We start from the raw sequence: 21067 nt of genomic DNA on the forward strand, positions 1-21067 counted from the left end.
AGGGTAGCCCACAGGGAAAAAAAGGACCCAGTGAAACATTACAAAAATATAAAATCAAACCAACCAATAAAGTGCATGAAACCTTTGGCATAAAAAGCTTGCGAATAGCAGGGAGCAGAGTAAAGGAGATCCCTGCTCTTTTTGTTAGTTTTAATGGAAGATTGGACGAACCCCAACCATGTACTAGCAATGGACTCTGGCAAGCTCTGGTGTACGATAATTGTTGTCTTTGGCATGGAAGTGTTTTTGGTGCTGCTTTAAGGTAATGTATCTTGCATGTATTACAAGATTTGAATAACGACAGAGGCTGTTCACATAGAGGACTTTTGTTGGCGGTGGACTCTGTAGAACTCGAAGAGTTGGCAGTTCTTTTGCTTTGCTTCTATGTGAGACATGAGGTTGCAACAAATCTAAACAATCCCCTGCTGCTGAGAGCTTAATAGACTGCAGGCAAACAAACATGTATTGTTAGTTAGTTCATGGAATTGTGCCAGAGATGTGTCAAAGGAATGTACCTTTCTTTCCTACATGATTTCAGCATACTGAACCATCTGTCGACTTTTGTTCTGTCCACTTTATCCTGGAACTTTGCCAAAGTTATCCTTCCTAGCAGAAGAGGCCTAGATACATACCGTAGCTCTGTGGGCAGAGAAGATAAGGGTAAATATACAATTAGCAGTGAATAAAGGGCTTTAGGAACCCAACAATGCCTAAGTGTACTCTGTAAAGAAAGTGGGATGCTGTTAATGTGTTTAATGTATATGGATAACTGTTCCTCATACTTTGGAACCATACTTTTTGGAAACAGAAAAAGAGGTACTTGGTCAGTTCACACTTAGTGGCATGTCTCTTCCATTCCCTCTTTTTCTGCTACCGGGGTAGCATGGAGAAATATTGCTTCTCTCTCAAACTGGATTGTTATGGTATAAAAGTCAGACCCTAACCTATACATAAAACCCTGTGCACAAAAGATTGGTGTGTATTTATAGGATTGTCTGAGGAAGTTCAGCTGCCAGATGATTTCCTTGTGCAGGCCAATAAATACTTTAATCCATCTGGGAACCACATCCAGGAGAGATGGGAGATACTTTAAACATATGAATGGTTCCATGTTTTTATTGTGATGTTTTAATCTGATGATATCTGAAGTCGACCCACGTGGTCAGCGCAAGAACGAGACGAGACGCGGAGATAACATCTGGTGGAGATCGCCAGCAGCGGGAGCGCGGAGGTCCGTGTTCCTAGCGAGTCTCCCGCGTGCTGGTTCCTGGCACCTTTTATTGTGATTCTATCGGGGGCGTGTAGAAGGGAGGAACGGAGGGAGTTCCGGGAGAGCGGGAGGTCGGGAGATCATCATGTGATGCATGATCTCACCTGGCTACGTGCGGAGAGGAGCGTAAGCGTCTGAGCCTAATCCTCACCTGGGGGCAAGACCATTGTCCCTGCGCCCGGTGACTGAGCCAGACAGTTCATGACCCGTGACTCATAGGGGGATGAGGAGTGGGGGTGCGGTGCGACCAGAAGGCCGTAGGAGCGTAGGTGTTCCAGCGCTCAACCACGGTGCTGCTGGGTCAGCGGTGCATTACTACAGATATCAGTTATCATTTCCCTGGTCATTGTACTACTTTTCCAAAGCTTAAGTTTGTGAAACTGTTTGCTTGCTTTGTTATTCCATACAAGAACTAATGTTACCATTAATTGTGTGTCTGAGTATTACCATTACCTTTCCTACAAGGTGGATATAATGCTTTGTGTCCCAGTTAGGTCTTCTCAGGAGCAGTGCCCTCTGTGGGGGCATGACATGATCCACAGTGCAGCCTTCCCAATCCTCAGCCTAAATAAGCTGGGAGGTAATTGGGCTTAGTTGTACTGCTGGCCAGTGTTGTGCTGTGGCCAAGATCCTGTGATCCTGTGAAGAAACATCAACATCACCGCCTGACTCTGGGCTGGTGTTGCATTGGCAGCCTGGCACTTTGCCTTTTTAAGCTTCGGCCGTTGCCTTTTGTTGTTGCCATTTGTGTTGAAAGGGGACTGGTCCCAGAGTCTGTGGGCCCATGTTTAAGCCTGCACAGTGGAGGCATGGTGGCTACCTCAGGGGCCATTGGTGAGGTTTCATTTGCAGGTTCTGGCAGGGTGGTCTCTGGCACATCACCCACTGTCACCTCTACCATGTCAGGCCCTTCCTGGCTTCATTGGTCTTTGTGGTTTCTCAGGCTGTTCCCCTTTCCTTTTTTTAAAAAAATGATGATCTGACCATAACTATTCTGAGTTTTCTATCCTACTTTTCATCTAAAAATTTCTTTCCACAATTAAAAAACAGTAAATTGTTAATTAAGATAAAAATATTTAAAAGTAATTTGAAAGCACAAGTTTAATTTCAAGACTTCTGTGCAGTCTGACATTGTGATTGTGTGTGCACAGGTCAGCCATGGAAAAGTTTTCCAAAGCTCCTTAGCAGACTGGAGCACCACTCTTCCTTTTGGCACTTTCCCGCCAAAATGACCACATGACCAGGAGGAGGAGCTCTCCCTCAGTTCTCTTTTTGCTACCACAAAGAGAGGATCTCCGTTTTTTATTTTTTTGCACTTCCCTGATGCTTCATTTATAATAGTGTTTTGTTTTTCAGTATGCAGCACTTCCAACTGTGGAATGAGGATGTGTAGCTCACAATGCTATCCTTACACCTGTTTCAGATGCCAAACATCTGTGCACTCTTTACATATCTGAAATGTGACTTTTCTTGGGTTTCTGCCAAGGACCTAATATTATTTTGCATTTGACTCTCGGACTCCAAGAATGACTGATCAGAATTCTCACATTGCTTGCCCTTCTGGGTTGGCAGAATCTATCACACTCTGTCTAGAGTGCATGGCTGCTCAATGCCACTTTACATTAGTGCAAACTTTGCATATCACACCTCACTCCAATGTAGGGCTCTTTTTCTTTGTCATGTGCCTGCATGTATTTCAGTTGGAAAACTTATGGAGAGTTCCCTGCTGCTTTATAACACAGTTCTGGGTGAATGTTGACATGGAATGCTAAACAACTGTTGGCAAGGTGGTTCTCTATGGTATCTTCCATTGAGAACTTCACACCCACCTCCTTAACTCAATGAACTTGTTAATCTCCCAATGTGAGACTGCACAGAAGGCATGAAGATGAAAAACAATGTAGCACTTACCTATAACAGTTGTTCATTGAACGGTCTTCTGTGCAGGCACACATCTCTTGCTCCTTCCCCTCTTTGAACTCTCTGGAACCTTAGTTTCTTGGGGTCTCTGATGGCTGTATGGATAGAACTGAGGGAATAGTGCCCCTCCTCCTAGTCATGTGATCATTTTGGTGTGAAAGTGCCAGAAAGAATAGGGGCACCCCCAATCTGCTAGAAAGCTTAGGAAATCTTTTCCACGGCTTGCTTGTGCACGGACAGTCCCAATGTGTGTCTGCACAGAAGATCCCCTGAAGAACAGCAGTTACAGGTAAGTGCAACACTGCCTCATGTTCCTTTGACCTAGAAGATGACAGTTGTTATCTGGGAGGATCTAGGTATGATGGAAGAGTTCTTGGCTGCTTTCTCTTCTTCCTCTTGTTTCAGCAGTGTCAGTCAGTAGCGGAAATAGGGTCTTTCAGTTGAGTAGTAGAATTTAATCCTTGCAGGTTCACAATTAAGGTTTTTGTGGAGAAATACCTTTTTACTTTGGGGTTGGGGCTTGACAACACTCTCACATTTAGATGTAAAGGTTTCAGGTAGCAGGCTCAAGGTCGACTCAGTTTCATCTTTCTGAGGACGGTGCAATGAGTATCCAACTTGCCGGGGGTAAAGTGTAGATGACTGGAGAAGGCAATGACAAACCGCATTCTCAGAGGCATGAACAGAGCAGCACTCATGGGTCAGAGGGGCCATTCTACCATGGATTTTTTTAGGAAGGCTTTTAATCTTTGATATATTTATAAGTTTGTGCTGCCACATATTTCATTTTTTGGGTGAGGTTTAGGTCTTACTGTTTTTGACCTATTTCTTTCACAGCTATGTATTATTAATCTTTGATTAGAAAGATCCCATTTTTGTCTGCATATTTGTGATTTTGATTTCTAATTATTAGGGTATGACTGGACTCGAAGGATCATCAGGTTTACCTGGAGCACCTGGGCCTAAGGTATGTCCTATGAGTTGTGTTGTATGAAAGACTTTAAAGGTATTCAGTACTTTGCCATTTTGATGTTCATTGTAAACTCTACAAAAGATTTATTCTTTCACACTCTCTGTTGTCTAACATCTGTATTAACCCTCTAGTCCGGTGAAGGCGAACCTTTGGCACTCCAGATGTTATGGACTACAATTCCCATCAGCCCCTACCAGCATGCCCAATTGGCCATGCTGGTAGGGGCTGATGGGAATTGTAGTCCATAATATCTGGAGTGCCAAAGGTTCGCCACCACGGCTCTAGTCTGTACTAATTCTCTAGTCATACCTTATTGTCTCGCTACTCACTACTTCATTTATAGTCTGTCTTTCTGTCTTAAGGCAGATACTTGTGATAATTCACAGAACAGTTTCTCATCACTGGAAAATGCTGCTTTATTTAACAGTGGATACTTGTGCATTTTAAATAAAAAACAGACAAAATGGAGGGGGGAAATCATGTAAGCTGCTTTTGGTTCTCATAAGGGAGAAGGATGAAGTATTAATAAAATAAATAACTAAAATTCGAGGATAAGGACTAGATCCTTCAGCACAAGAAAATGAGTTATTCAGCTAGTGAATGTTATATATGATGAAAATAGCAGTTTATTACAGCTCAGTCACTTTAAATACTTTGGATTGTCTAGAATTAACCTTTGAAAAATTGTTTTGAGAATTCACTTCTCAAGTGCCCTTATGGATTGCTTCTTTATTCATGCTTAGTCCAAATATTTCTTTCACAGGGCAGTAAGGGAGTGCCAGGACTCTCAGGAAAACCAGGGATACCAGGTAGCAAGGTAAACATGACTTCATATTGAAATGATCTCATCAAGTAATCAGTTAGTAGGCTTAAAACGCCTACTAAACTGCAGTGCAGAATACTGTCATGTAAATAAGCTGACGCTTAACTACGACAAGTCCAAAGTCATGATCTTTGCAAAATCTAGGTGTAAATGTAGCTGGAAAGTGAACAACAATGTCCTAGAGCAAGTAAGTCAGTTTAGATATCTAGGGCTCCTATTCAGTTACAACCTATCTTGGGTCCCTCACAGCAAACAAGCAGAGAACAAAGCTAAGGTGAATGCTGCAGCGATTCTCCGATTTTTCTACTCTAAAGGACACCAATTTGTCCCCGCTGCACTGAAAATCTTCAATGCAAAGATAATCCCTCAGCTATTATATAGAGCCCCAATATGGATCCCCCAAATTAAATCACCTTCTGAGTCAGTACAGGGATACTTTTTGCGAAGAATTTTAGGGTCACCAAGGTGTGTCCCATATGACACCCTACGCAGAGAAACTGGACAAAATAGTATGGAACTGATGGCATGGACAAGAGTATTTAAGTACTGGACCCAAATTCATTTTGAGCCCAGACCCAATAGTTTTATATATCAACTCTTATCAGAATCTACATCTGTGAAATGGTTGGCTGACATAGATAAGAAACTTAACAACATGGGCTTAACAGCTGACCAGTTCCAAACTATGTCTGCCATTAGAATTCATAATGAAATTAAATCTGTTTTAGTTGAACGAGAGAAACTGAGAATGTTGCAGGAGGGGGGGGAAAGCTGCTCCCCACAGGCCTTGGGAATTGTCCGATCAGATTACTGTGCCAACTATCTGTACATTCTGTGCAATCCCGAACAACGCAGAGTGTACACTTTGGCTCGTTTTAATGCTCTACCTAACGCTATGACTCTTGGCAGGTATAATAACACTCCATATGAGAACAGGTTATGTCAATGTAACATGGCCGTTGCTGAGATGGTTCAACATGTACTATTGGAATGTCCAATATACGAGTCGTTACGCTCCATGTACATCTGTCCATTGGTAGAGAGCTCAAACGCTGTCAGGTTACCATCTGTGATGAACTTTCTACTCAACGGTCCTGTGATCTTGTATGTGAGAATGTTTTTTGAGGCACTATTTGGTCAGGCGCAATCATTGCCTACATAGTAGTAATGGTTAAATTAATTTATATGTGCGGTTTACAAGGCGTGGTTGTGAATGTTCAACATTGTTTTAATGTATTTAATGTTTTAATGTATTTTAATGTTTTAATATCTCAGTTAGTAGATAAATGCCCCTTTTCTACTAACTCTGTAATTTATAATGCCAATAAAGGCATTGGAATTGTAATTGTAATCAGTTAACACAATAATTGTATTTGCTTTCTGTCCAAATAGCATATCAAGGTATGGTTATCCCTTACAGAACTGAAATTACTGTAAAAGCTTTATTATTCAGCACTTGTTTATCCAGAATGTCCAGGAAAACTCCTCCCCCACTCACCCCAAACTCTTGTGTGGAGTTCAGGGGCCAGGTGCATCTGTTAAATGCTGAGCTCAGCCTGTCTGGGTTGAGCTTTAAATTGGAAGCTTTGGAAGTGGCGTTGCAGGGAGAGTGGAACCAGTTGAATATAGCTGGAGCCAGGCGGAGCAACTGTTCAGCCTGACTGGGTCAAACTTTAAACTGCAGACTCAGAGCCTTCAGTTTAAAGCTGAGCTCAGCCAAGCTGAGCTCAGTGTTGAACAGGCATGCCTGGCCCTCAAACTTCACATGAAGTTTAGGGGGTGTGTGTGTAGGAAGAGCCCATAGTGCTTGCCCTGGGGGACATTTTCTACAGATACGCCCTTGGTTAGGAAGTCTGCTAGTTAGCCAGAGAGTCCATTAAGGACCTTTGAAGATAGGTAGGGTTTGTGTGCTGTTCCTGTCCAACACAGTTAAAAGGCTTTCTGTTCCATGTGTGGATTAGTGAAACAAGAAACTGCTTTGTAGCTGTTATCCTTTGTCAGGCTCCAGTTCTCCAGTATTTTGTTTCTGTAATAGTGAGAAGGCTAAGAGAAAAGGGACAAAAAAGAAAAAGAAACAACCATGCCACACATACCACTGAAATAAACCTACTGCTTAGTTGTTCTCATCAAGCTTTTATGTGGCTCCTTCAAGCACATCACTTTCTAATAATAGTCCAAATGAATACTGGGTGGCACCCTAAGTCTAGACATTGCCCTCAAAAGGGGCAAGAACAGTAAGAAATCCCAAAAGCCTCAATTATAAAAATAAAAGTGTCTTTTTTTTAAAAAAAGAAATGTGTAGGGTATAACATTTAAGGCCCTGGTTTCTAGGTTAGGAGGCTGAGTGTCATCACAGGGCACTGTCGCCATCCTGTTCCCATGCTATGGGGCATGATACTGCACATTCTCCTTGGTAGTGGCCAGGGCAGAACAATAAGTCTGAGTATCTAGCACATTTGATTAACAGGCACTGTCCATTTGCTGCTTGAGGGAAGTAACTAAAGGCCTCCTTACCATTCCTGGAATAAATGAAAGTACACACACTTTTTGTGTGGGAAAAAGTTGGTCATAGCCATTTTATGAGCTCTGGCAAATGGGGAGGTTGTAGGCCAGGCCCAGCCTTATAAAGGCTGCCTAGGCCCACCTCCCCACCAACATCAGGGCGCCCAGCGTTACTGCTTGGCGCCCTAGGGCCCGGAAAAAACCTTGCGAGCACTTGGAAGCTCACAAGGCCACCAGGGAAGGTGGCAGCCACCAAGGAGGCTGTCCCTTCCCCATCAGCAATGGCAGCCGTGGTAAGTCACGGCCGCTTCTTTCCCGTGAGTGCTGGATAACAAAGATTTTTTCTGTAGTTTCTGCTGGGATAGCTACCTGATACAAGTGACAGTGTAGGCCTTCTGTCAGTGCCACATACAGCAGTTAGTGATCTATGGGCGACATTATTGTTCTGATCCAGTGATGCATGCCAGACTTTTCTATTGTCTGACACGGAAAGTGAAAGCTGGAACTCCAGTTATGACAGAAATCACAGGAACATCTGAGATTTTCACTCATTGCCGTGTCTCTTAAAGGATTAATCCAAGCCTGTTTAAATGTCAAGGGAGTAAGAACAAGCCATGGAATCCCACAGTCCCTTCTTTACACACACACTCTCCCTGCTGACTCTTATTTAATTTATTTATTTATTTTTCAGTTTTATAGACCGCCCCATCCCCTGAGGGCTCTGGGCGGTGTACAACATAATAGCCATCATATACAAATAAAACAGATAAAACCTTTAAAAGCAGCGGTAAAATGAGAGACTAAATATAATAGTTAAAATTAATTTGTAAAATGGCATCCGACAATTTCGTTTCCAAATCCTCTTTCAAGGAGGGAAGGACAGCAAATCCCAGAGTAACAAAGGCACAGATGTAAAGGCCGTGGGAGGGGGCACTGTCAACGGCTGGTACCTCCAAAGGCCCGGCGGAACAGCTCCGTCTTACAGACCCTGCGGAATTCCATAAGGTCCCGCAGGGCCCGGACAGCTGGTGGAAGAGCGTTCCACCAGGCTGGGGCCAGGGCTGTAAAGGCCCTGGCCCGCGTGGAGGCCAGCCGTATCATCGAGGGGCCAGGGACCACCAGTAAGTTGGCCTCTGCTGAGCGAAGAGGCCGTATTGGGACATGTGGGGTGATGTGGTCCCGGAGATACGAAGGTCCCAAGCCGCGTAAGGCCTTAAAGGTCAGTACCAACACCTTGAAGATGATTCGGAACTCTACTGGGAGCCAGTGCAGCTGGCGCAGCACAGGCTGGATATGATCCCAGGTGGCACTGCCTGTGAGCAGGCGCGCAGCTGCATTTTGGGCCAGTTTTAGCTTCCGAATCAAACGCAAGGGAAGGCCCGCGTAGAGCGAGTTACAATAGTCTAATCTGGAGATGACCGTTGCATGGATCACTGTGGCCAGGTCGGTCTGGGAGAGAAAGGGGGCCAGCCACCGGGCCTGACGAAGGTGGAAAAAAGCAACCCGGGTTATATGGGCCACCTGAGTCTCCATTGATAGAGACGAATCCAGGTGGACCCCCAGGTTGCGTACGGAGGGGGTCGGTGCCAATGTGACCCCCTCCCACACCGGCGGCTGAAACATCCCCCTCTCCCCCTCGCGGCCCAGCCAGAGGATCTCCGTCTTCGATGGATTCAGTTTTAACCTGCTCTGTCGCAACCAACCAGCGACCGCCTCCAAACAATGCTGTAGAGCTGCCGGGGCATCCCCCTCCATTATGTCTGCACCAAGAGTAACCATGATTAATGAATACCATGTTGCCTCCCTGGCCTCTCTTTTCAGTAGAAGAAAGCAAGCATCCAGTAGCACCTTAAGGACTAACAACATTTAGGTTGATATAAGCTTGAAAGAGTATGTTGATGGAAATGCTGTTAGCCTTTAAGATGCCATGGGACTATTACTTTATTTAGCCATAACAGACTAACAATGCAACCCATTCGCAATGAAAAGCACTCAACTGACATTAGTGATTTCAACAAAGCAAAACAGTGATAATTTAACATCAGGGTTGTTAGATGTATTATATCAAAAACAATGCACACTTTAATCATATATTATATAATCTCAGATTTATGGAGCTGTTGTATTATTCAGGGAGAACAAGGAAGACCAGGTACTGCAGGTGAACCAGGATACCCCGGTATACCTGGCATCCAGGGTCTGAAGGTATGTTTGCTGCATTTAAACCAGGTATATGTAATGAATAGTATTTGGTACACGTTTTAGAACTGCTGCAATGAATATACAAAATAGGACTATCCTTTTTCATAATATAATATACTGAATCATTCCTTCAGTAAGTGACTCATAATATGATTGTTTTAAAAAGTCATTCATGATTATTTGCAGGGGTATAAATTCAGGTTGCCTTCCTTGGAGATCACTGGATTTTTCTGGATGTTTTTTTGGTTTACTGGGTTACTTTGTGTTATACTTAGTTCCTCATAAAATTTCTACTGAAGCCCTGTTGAATAGATTTGGAATATAGTGGCTAGGGGTGCCTTTCATTAGCTTTGGCTGATGGCCCTTCCTGAGCAGAAAAGATCTTGTCACTGTGGTGTATACACTGGTAACATCTAGATTGGATTACTAGAATCTGCTGTATGTGGGGCTGTAACTGGTTTAGAATGCTATGGCCAGAGTGTTGACTGGAGATGGTCATAGGTCTCTCTAGTCTTGTTCAACCTACAGTGGCTTTAAGCCCTCTGTGGCCTGGGATCAACATACCTTATCTACCCGCGCATTCTGGTCAGCTTCAGAGATTCTGATTCAGTTGCCCCTATCATCTGAGACTAGATGAGAGGCAACCCAAGTAAGGGCCTTCTCCATCATAGCATCAGAACTTAAGAATGCTTTTCCTAGGGAGATCTATCTGTCCCCCTTTATCAGTGTCTTTCACCAATAGTGATTCCAGTTTCATCTGGCATACCCCAAAGAATGGTATTGGACCTTCTTCTAGTACTGTGTGTTTATCATCTTTTAATTGAATTTTATACTTTTAACTGAAATTTTAATTCTTCAAATGTTTACGTTTACTGCATTTTGGACCCTGGTTGGGGGGAAAGATGGCATAGAAATGCTTTAAACAAATATGGAATATAAATAGATATTGAGATAAATGCCAATGCCCTAAGTTGCAGAGTTGATCTTAGGTAAGGTTATCTGTGCTGTGGAAATTATGATTGAGGTTTTCACAGAAAGCTACACTCAAAAATGTTCTGAAATAGCTGCTGAAATGTTCTGAAATTAGCACAACTTTCTTTTGCCTCTTCCCTGCTCTATCTCGTTTCATTGTCAGTCTCCTGGCTGCTTTCACCAAAGGGCATTCCTATATTTTGATTGAAGAGTACTTAGTTGGATTCTGTGGAAAAGATCCAGATGTGGAAGGGATAGTGAATAGGGATAGAATTTTTCTGACTTCCCCCTCCTGTGGCTGCTCCTCATTCTCCAGGGGTAGCATTTCAGGCTGTGTTGGGAAGGGGTAGGCAGGGAAGTCATACTTCATCTTCGTGGAGTTTCTGTGCACACATTGGGATTGTTTATGCTCAGGCCTATCTTCAGAGAATAGAAATACAACCAGTACCAGAGTGTTCAGCCTTATGTAGAGTTCTTCACATAGGTGAGCCTTGGCCACAACTTCCTCCACTGTTTGGATACTTCCCATATATCCAGCATCCATGTCATCGGAGGTATTGGGATGTGTTTAGTACTCATCGTCACTCCCCTACTTCATCAGTGATGGAAAGCTCTTCCATATACTCATGTTTAGTTCCTAAAGGCTGCTGTTGCTCTTCAGAATCAAGGAAAAGGAGTCAGGACTGGCCAGAAAGACCAGTTGATCTTAGGCACCGTCACCCAAGTAATGTCGTATTGCTCCCCTGAAAGACAGCCATTGGGACCAAGGTCACTGAGGTGCTCTAGGTTCACCTGTCAACTGCAGGTCTTTTAAGCCAAAGCTGTCATCCTTGAAGCATGCTGCTCAATTTTTTACTCCATCATTCAGAGACTCAGTCACACCCTCTTCTGTATTTTGGGACCAAGCCTCTTGGAAGTGACATTGTTTTAGGTAGCATTCCAATCAGAGGAGATCTTCCTCAAGGTACGACCTAGATAACTTTCCTAGGGGTGATTCCAATTATACCTCCACACAATCAGATCTGACACCAGAGGACATCCTGGAGGAATCTCCCTTTAGGTCTCTGGCAAAGAACCTCTGTACTTTGTCCAAGCATCTCATCCACATGAAACTTAACTACCAACAGGGTTCCCAAGAGCCCAATGAGCCCATGACATGATGGATGTCATGTTCACCTCAGACTAGATTCCCATAGCATTGCCCCTAACAAAACGCATCCAGGACTTGGCCAACCAGTGTTTGGACAATCCTCACAGAAGAAACTGGAAGTACTATATAGGGTCCAGAGGGAGTGGTGTGAATTTCTATTCAGACCCTGTTCCTAAACTCCATGATTGTGGAGATAGTCTCTTCCTGCAAGAAGGGGGCACCCCACTTCTCCCCTCAAGATAAGGAGGGATAAAATTAGATCTTTTTGTTTGGAGATTTTACTCCACTGGGGCACTGGACATCCACAAAACCAACACTGTCTCCATCATATCCTGGTACCAGGTCTGTCTTTGAGATAGGATGAGTCTCTTCATAGATGGCCTCCCAGACCAGTCAAGATCCCTGGCTAGGGCAACCCAGCAGGAGGAGGTTAAGTTGGGAAAACAGCTTCTCAACAGAGCTAGGCATTTGGCTGATTCAGCTACTAGGGATTCGAATTGTGAAATGTGGTATGGTAGTTGTAGTAAGGAGAATTGGGCAAGATTGAATAAATTTTTTTCTGAATCCAATCCAGTACTTATTTTTCATTTTGTTACGAGATGATAGGAAGTTAATGAAATAGCACTGAAATTAGAATTGGAACAGTCAGTTGGAACATGTTTTGTATTTCTAGGTTTTTTCCCAGTCTGGAAAATGCACAGATGGGAACATAAAACCCTTCTGAAAAATATGACTGTTTGATCATTTAGGGGAATAATCAACATCCAACTAGGTATATGCTTCTTCCCCTTTTTAAAAGCAACTTGACCCATAGCGTAATTGGAGAACTGTGATGAAAACATTCACTATTGGCCCTCGTGGGATTGCAGAAAACTAATAGGACTACACTGGATCATGAAATAGTAGATGCTTACATGTAGTAAAGCTTTTAGTGGCCATAATGAAAACAGAGTGAAATTCTCTGGCTGTGAGAATAAGCATTTGCAACTCAAGGGCCATTAAAGTCGGATGCAACCAGGTTTCCAAAGAATTGGCACCTTTTCATTGCGGTTTCATCCTCCCCACTGCAGCATGTGTGTGACGAGGACATCAATGTCTATCACGGTTTCAAAAAGTGCAGCACTCCCCACGATTGCGCGATCTGCTCAGCGACTCTTTCTTCCTCGTCCTGATTGGCTATTGCACTGAGTTGGGGTGGGGGCTTTTAAAAACTCTTTTTGCGCAGCTACGTCACCACACACATGCGTAGATAGAACGATAGCTGGTTTTCGCACTAAGCTATGTTTATGCACGGTTTCGGCGCTCTTTACTCACGCAGCTGCGCTGGCATGAAAGTCTAATTTTAGTTAACAGTTGGCACAGAAATCACGTTCCACGCAGCCATGTTTCAACGTAGCCTTTGCCGGCGTGAAATTTAAAAAAGGGTCTGAGTGCGTTTCATGCACTGCCCACTGTGCTCTGATTGGCTGGAAGGCTCCACGTCACTTCCAACGGTGGGAAAACAAACCTACATTCAACCCTTAAACCTCCCCACCAATCCAGCTTTGGCGCATGATTTTTTAAAAAGGTGCACTTCCATTAAGATTTTTAAAAAACACGTGATAAAGGGGAGAGGGAGTGCCAGAACCGGGATGAATCCGTGTTTGGCAGTTAAGCAGTGGGGAGTTATTGCTCAAACCTTGATATTTCGCGTGAGTATCACACGATTAATTAACCGTGGGGAATCGATCAAGATGAGGAGATAAAAGTGAACTCTGGCATTCTGCTTTGATTGTGCTGGTAGTCTCTTGACAACATCATTGTTATTTTTGACATTATGTTTCATTCTTATATCACAGTTTGCTTTCATCAAGGCTGATATGCAATGCTGTTTTTACAATTCCACTTTGGTTTTCCTAATATGCATTTTTAGTAATTTCACTGTGATGTGTTGATGTGAACTAAACTTTTATAGTTGTACATGATGCTGTAGGGAAAAATGAGCTTTTCCTCCCTCTGTGTCATTTTCAGGGAGAGAAAGGAAACCTTGGAGAGAAAGGCATCCAGGTATATTTCTTTTCAATAATTAAACTGAGTACAGATGTAGATAGAATGTAGAGCTCTTACTTTAAGCATCATTAAAATCATCATAATTTGAGTGATGTTGCATTAGTTTGTTTTAAGTATCTTAGGCCAAGTTATTTCCCCCTTTTCAAAGTGGTCACATTATAGTCATATTGTGTCTGATACACAATGCAGGATATAGAGCAATTGAAAGCTTCAAGGAATAACACTTGCAAACAGTGATGTAGGTATAGATTTTGTATGGGGTGGGTTCGGGGGGAGCACGCTCCCACCCGCCCATGGAGGCGTGGTCACAACTTCCCAAGCCCCGCCCCAAGCCTCAGTACTTACAAAAGCAGCTCTCCGAGGCCAGGACAGCAGACTCCCCTGCCCCGCCCTCTCCCACTGTCTGGGCTCCCGGCCAGCAGCTGGCAGTCCCTTCTGCCCTCCACTCCAGGCAGAGGCATAGTTAGGGAAAATGGATCCCGGTGCAAAATCTGAGTTTTGCGGGGGGGGCCCATGAACGGCCACTGTGATGCTGGAATCCACCCCCAGACAGCATCACTTTCAATGGTGTTTAAACTAGGGAGCCCAGATTCTACTTTTAAATCCACCTTAAAGGGAGAATCTTGGGTCCCCAGTTAAAACAACATTGAAAGAGATGCTGTTTTGGGGTGGATTATCCCCCACCCTGAAACAGCATCACTTTCAATGTTTAAACTGGGCACCTCGGATTCTCCCTTTAAATCCATGCTGAAGCGGGTGGATTTAAAAGGAGAATCTAGGGAAATTTGGAGGGTGCCTGCTGTCAGGGGTGCAATTGTTAAGCTAGCAGCACCAAACTTTCAGGGTACCTTTAGGAGACTCTCTTGATGATGCCACCCAGATTAAGTAAAGTTTGGTTCAGGGAGTCTAAAGTTATGGACCCTCAAAGGTGTAGTACCCATCTTCTATTAGCTCCCATTGGAAACAGTGGGGGATGGGGCATTCCCTTTGGGAGTCTGTAACTTTGGACCCTCTGAACCAAAACTCACCAAACCTGGGTGGTATCATCAGGAGGGTCTCCTGAAAAATCCCTGAAATTATGGTGCTGCGCCCCCTACAGGCCAAAAACTGAAAAAACACTTAAAATACCAAAAAAACTAGAAACGGAGGTGGAGTTTCGGACATGTAATTGGGAGGGTTGAACCCAGGAACCCCCCTTACATACATCTTTGCTTGCAAAGTAAGCTGTAAACAGTTTCAAAATTAGATCTTAAATGTGGGCTGGTCCTTAGTGTTTAAGGATCCAAATCATAAGTGTTATCTACTATCAAGTATATTGGTAAATTGAGTGAGAGATGTAGTAACTTTTCTCTTTATAGGGTCTAGAAGATTTTTTTTTAATGTGAAAGGGTAGATGAATAATGGCTATTAAATCATGGGAAAGGAAAAAAATACAGGATTTCAAAAATAGGCTAACTGCATCAATCTGAAAATTAAGACAATAAAATCCTATTAGGTAGCAGCATTATGAAAATAATTTGCTGACTATAGGAAAGGTGACAATAGTGACTTTGATTTCAACTGTAGTTTCTGCAGACTCAAAGACTCATGCAGTGAGATTTTCTTTGCCTGCCCCTGGTTTGGGTGGCAAGGGGTTTCCGGTTCTCACAGAATGGATGTGGTAGCAAAATCATACTGCATTAGTGGAAATCCTTATGCTTGTAGAACCGTAAGTCAGGATGAAACAACAGCCTTTGCTTTTTGTATCATCTAATCACCTACACAATTTATTTACCTGATTCATAGTATGGATATTGATTTTGAAGAAAAATTATCTGTTTTGTAGACCTTAGACACTTAAGTTTATGTCTTATGCTACACTAAGCTGAGACTTTGGTGCTATGTTGCGATATTTAATATACTTTCTAATACAGTAAAATATTTATTGTATGTTACGATTTCTGTTTCTTTTTGTAAAGGGTCAGAAAGGGGAAGGGGGCAGTCCTGGAAGTCTAGGCCAGAAGGTAAGATTCAAAATAAATTATTATACCTATACTGAAGGTTCATTTTTTTTAAAAAAAGCTTGCTTGACAAAAAGAGTTATGGCAATCACTTGACACTGGTCCAAAAGGAATGGTAAAGTTCTGGCACCTCCCTGCAAATTCAAATGGGAGAGTATGGTATGAATTAGATTCTTCTAGGAAAAGCACTTCTAGGAAGACATCTAGGAAAAAGACATCTAGGAAAAGCACTTCTTCCAGCTATAAAATTATTCTAAGCAGTGGGTTGTTTAAAATACTATGAAAAATTCATCATGCATTGTTTAAAATACTATGACAAATTCATCATGCATTTAATCTGTTGGACCCCTGTCACTTCTAACAAAATTTAAAAAATTAATATCAGCAATTAAGAAGAATAAAATTCCTGTAGAAAACTTTATCCCCCATCCCAATATATGTAAGTAGGGAGCACTGTGGCGTAGTGCCATGCACACACACAGACAACGCTCTGTAGTCAAATCCAGTTCCAAGGTTGCTACGGAAAGTTCTCACTCACAGGCATTGAAGCCAAAGCAGCAGACAGAAAGTCAGCAGACACAAAGTCAAAGGTCAGGATGGAGTAAATACACACAAACACGAACAAGGTCAATGGAGAGCAGATACGTTGCTTCCACACAGCCTCTCATTTCCCAGCCTCTTTCAAATAGGACACTGCTGAAGCTGCTGGAGATACCCTGCATCTGGCCATCGCATCAGCCCTACTCCAGCAAGCTCTCCTCTTTGCTATTGAGGCTGGGGCAGTGCAAGGCTGTCAGGCACTCACCCTATGCCTCCTGCCTTGCAGGTTGCTACCCACCCTTCTTCTGTGACACTTATTGGGGTTGGGGGAAGCAGGAGGAGAGCACATTGGGCTCCTTGTGGTCAGCCTGGCATCAGGGGACTGAGAGGTTTCTGTGCTAGTCCCACAGCTTTGGTCCTGGTTAACAGTTATGGCCCGCAGGGACTGCCTCCTCCTGCAGCTCCACTGCTGCTGGCTGAGGATAGAGAGCCATACCACCATATGATTCTTCATCCAAGTAGGCCTTAGACTCCCTTGGCTCAGCTGAGACTGGCTGGGCCATGACACATACAGTGGTACGTTAGCTCTGCTCATGGCTTGTGTTTGATCCCAGTGGAATTCAGTTTCAAGTAGGCGGCTCAAGGTTGATTTCAAGCTTCTTAACGTAAGCGCCATTTTTAGGTGCTTAAGTTCAGATTTTGAAGTACCAAACTTTTGTAAGGCTGAATAAATGATTCAGATATGTGGGAACCAGTATCAAAGATCTAAATGGCTGCTAGCCATGAACATATTCCTCCCCCACTCTCTCCCACAGGTATGATGTTTTATGTGGTTAAAGTTTGTAGTTGTGATAATAGCTCAACATGTTCATTAATATATTTTACATTTTGATTTCCCAAGGGAACTGCAGGGTTAAATGGACATGAAGGACAGGTATGTGTTGACTAATTCAAGTCCCTAATTTCTAGTAATGTGCTTTGGGAAGAAGTTATGCTAACATATAGCTTTAATTGCACACAGGTTACAAATGTTAATGTGAAAAACAATGTGACATATCCTTGACTTTAATAATAATTTATCATTTTTTCATTAATTGTTTTATAGAAAATGCATAAAACATGACTTTTGTAGGATTTTGCCTACAGTCTCTAGCTAGAAATCAGAAAACTTTCACAAAAATTATCTCAATATAGTAGAGGAGGTAAAATGACAAATTCTTAAAAAATAAGTAATTTAAAAATCACAAATTGATGAAGTCATGGTAAGCAAGAATATATTCTCCATATCTGACCTGAAAGTATGTGGCGGTTCATGTGAAGGCTAGTGGTAGTTCAATGACTAACAGCTTTTTTCGTAGCTCGTTTGATCAGGTGTAAAGTTATAAGCAATAGAAAGAGGGGAGTGGAGCAATGAATTGGCTTAATCCACTAGTCTTTAACCCATTAGTCAAGACTCTTGGGAATCCCAGTCAGAATCAATTTTTTGCCTCATTGTGGAAGCACTTGTTGCTAGTGTAGGAAGTGATGGCATCATGCGTTCATGATGGAATTCCTCTTGTTTAGATATTTTTTAAAAATTTGTTCTCATGCACACCAATTCTCACTATCTCTGTTGAGACTTAAAACTTGTTACGATACCATTGCCACTAATTATGTCCCTTGTTTTCTATAAAAGATTAGAAATATATGGCACTTGAGATGCTTTTTGAAGAGCAACTTAAATGGTTTTACTTGTCTCTCATGGGGGGATTTAGAAGTCAAGTTAGCAAAACTTGATAGCAGGAATGTGGTTTGTAACAGAATAACAGAATTGAGGAACTTGAGATGGCTATATTCAAGTGATATATTGTGGTTCACAAGGTGGTTCTCATATACAGGTATTTAAACTTTATTTTCTATTGAGAATGATTTCTCTTGGCAGTCACTGGGTTATGTCTTAAACCAAAGCTTCTTTAAACACTGGTAATTCAGTTGGAGGAGTTAGGAACATTAACACATTTCCCCAGCTACTTCTTTGAACTGGCCTGGGAACACGCTTTTCATTATAACTATTTCCCATTAAACTATCAGGGATCATTCTATTAACCTTAAACCTATTTCCCTAGAATCCTTTCTGATCCAAACCCCAAATAGCTTATACTGCTATTTCCAAGCTCTATCTGTCAGTTCTCAACTGCCATTCTCAGAATTCTATGACTGGGACAACTTCTTGGAAGGCAGCTGTCCATCACATCATTTTACCTCTCTTTAAATGTTGAGAGGAGGAAAAGGGCAATGAGATAGTTCAGTGATGGCAAGAACTTCTTTTGAGCTCATGGCTAGAGGATACTACCTCTCACTTTGCATACTTACTGTCCCCAGTTCTCTTGGTCTACTGCCCACAGTCATGGCCTTGACCCTTGTAAGGTTATAGCACTGACTCTTTTTCTTATCAAGTTACTCTGGCATCACATGATTTTCTGTCACATTCTTGCAGATGTTTTGTTGTGAGGGGGTTAAAGATAGGCCCTGGGTCTGGAATGATTGGGCACAGTTGCCTTAATTGATTTCTAATATTCAAGATGATTAACTGTAAACTACTGGCTATCTTGCATTTTAATTCATGTTATCTATTCTGATGGCACTAACCTTTCCAGCTTCCAGGGTGGACAATCCGTCTCCTGTTAATTAACATCAAAAACATGAGAGAGGGAGAAACAAACAATTTAACTGGTCTTTTTGCAACACTGTTTGGTGTCTAATGTAGTTTGGCACAACATATTTTTGAAGGGCTTAAATAAGGCTCAGAAATTATTGGCTAAGATGCTAATAACCTTTGAACTTGCTTTCATTCTTGAACTGGTTTTATGTATTTGTATTAAGCACATTTTTAGCAGAGTTTTCAGTGCTGGCTATTACGTTGCCTTTTGATTTCAGAAAGGTGAGAAAGGAGATCCTGGTATCAGTGGCTTCAATGGGCAAAAGGGAGAACCTGGAATGAATGGTTTGATTGGCTTACCAGGCCCAAGAGGAATGCATGGTGAGAGGGGCTCTCCTGGGGCTCCTGGATCAGATGGGAAACCGGTATGTAGGCCACCTATTATGTGCCTTTTTAAATGCCACTTTTTACTTTTAAATAACTGTGAACTTTCTAATCATTCTCTGTTCTATTCAGGGAAGAGGATTTTCAGAAGAATTTATTCGCCAAGTTTGTGCAGATGTGCTGAGAAGTGAGTCCCAGTTATCACGTTACCTTTCATCAAGTTTATGTACTTAGAATCATAGAATCAGAGACTTGGACGGAGTCGTACAGACCATCTAGTCCAGTGGTGGCGAACCTTTGGCACTCCAGATGTTATGGACTACAATTCCCATCAGCCCCTGCCAGCACAGCCAATTGACCATGCTGGCAGGGGCTGATGGGAATTGTAGTCCATAACATCTGGAGTGCCAAAGGTTCGCCACCACGGATCTAGTCCAACTCCCTGCTTAATGCAGGATCAGCCTAGAGTGTCCCTGACAATTGTTTGACTAGCTGCTGTTTGATGACTGCCAGTTAAGGGAGAGCTCTTCACCTCCCTGGGCAGTCCATTCCACTGCTCAACTTTTAATAAAAAGTTTTCCAAAAAGTATCTAAATAGTACCTTTCTTTCTGTAATTTATACTCTTTGTTGATTGATATCCTCGACTCCCAGTAGGTTCAACTTTCTGCCTTCCCCTAAGTGACAGACCTTCAACTACTTAGAGAGAACAATTATGTCGCCCCTTCAGCATCCTCTTCTCCAGACTGAATTCATTCTTTTTCCTTACATGATCAAATAGGTTTTTAATTCAGTTTTTTTTAAATTGAGGATGTCTCTAATTAATCTGACTACAACAAACAAGCTCACAAAGGGTATAGTTCTGCAGTTCTCTACTCTTCCCCCCCCCCCCCAATATACTAAGGTTCCAGAAGAGAGACAGTAAGGATGGAAGACAATGACATTCAGGTTGTGCTTTTAGGACTGTAGTTTCTTTGAAGATTATTAGGGCTTTCTTTATTAGAAAGCTAGTAATGGTGGACACACTTCCTTGAAAGACACCACTGTACTCTTCCCTTACAATGTGACAGCATGATGTAGTGGTTAGGAGCAATAAACTTTAATCTGGAGAACTGGGCTTGATTCCCCACTCCTCCACATGAGTGGCAGAGTCTTATCTGGTGAACTGGATTTGTTTTCCCACTCCTACACATGAAGCCTGCTGGGTGACCTTGGGTTAGTCACAGTTCTCTCAGAACTCTCTAGGCCCCACCAACCTCACAAGGTATCTGTTGTGGGGAGAGGAAGGCTCTTTGAGACTCCTTATGACTGAGAAAAGTGTGGTATAAATCCAAACTACTGCTCGTCTTTCTTCTGATTAATATATTCTAGGATGGCCCCAGCAGGCTAGCCAGTATCCTTCCCAAACTATAGTCTATGACAAACTCTGAAATCATCTACTTATGGTAGATCATGTATCCTAGACATGAACTAGTGAAAATTAACCAGGCCTATTCTGTTGATTTCAGAGATAATTAATTACATATATAAGTGTCTTTCATAAAAATGATACTTAACCATGCTGGATCTAAATTTGATTGTATATGTTAAAGTTAAATTGATGTGATGAGGTGTTGATTTTTTTAAAACATATTTCTAACATAGTG

General features: G+C 42.5%; 1 protein-coding gene across 5 annotated transcripts in view; it reads left to right on the forward strand.

The window, feature by feature from the left end:
- COL21A1 (collagen type XXI alpha 1 chain) overlaps positions 1 to 21067 on the forward strand; it is a 124102-nt gene that overhangs the window by 95689 nt on the left and 7346 nt on the right. For 4 of the 5 annotated variants that reach the window (XM_048496925.1, XM_048496935.1, XM_048496917.1 and 1 more), the window contains 8 exons: positions 4104 to 4157; positions 4927 to 4980; positions 9622 to 9693; positions 13823 to 13858; positions 15820 to 15864; positions 17303 to 17335; positions 19318 to 19464; positions 19556 to 19610. In XM_048496925.1, coding sequence (XP_048352882.1) covers positions 4104 to 4157; positions 4927 to 4980; positions 9622 to 9693; positions 13823 to 13858; positions 15820 to 15864; positions 17303 to 17335; positions 19318 to 19464; positions 19556 to 19610 — 496 coding nt within the window. The remainder of the gene's footprint in view (positions 1 to 4103; positions 4158 to 4926; positions 4981 to 9621; positions 9694 to 13822; positions 13859 to 15819; positions 15865 to 17302; positions 17336 to 19317; positions 19465 to 19555; positions 19611 to 21067) is intronic. The other variant, XM_048496951.1, reaches the window with a different exon arrangement.

The sequence above is a fragment of the Sphaerodactylus townsendi genome, linkage group LG01 (assembly GCF_021028975.2).
Source record: "Sphaerodactylus townsendi isolate TG3544 linkage group LG01, MPM_Stown_v2.3, whole genome shotgun sequence".
NCBI classification, from domain to species: Eukaryota; Metazoa; Chordata; class Lepidosauria; order Squamata; family Sphaerodactylidae; genus Sphaerodactylus; species Sphaerodactylus townsendi.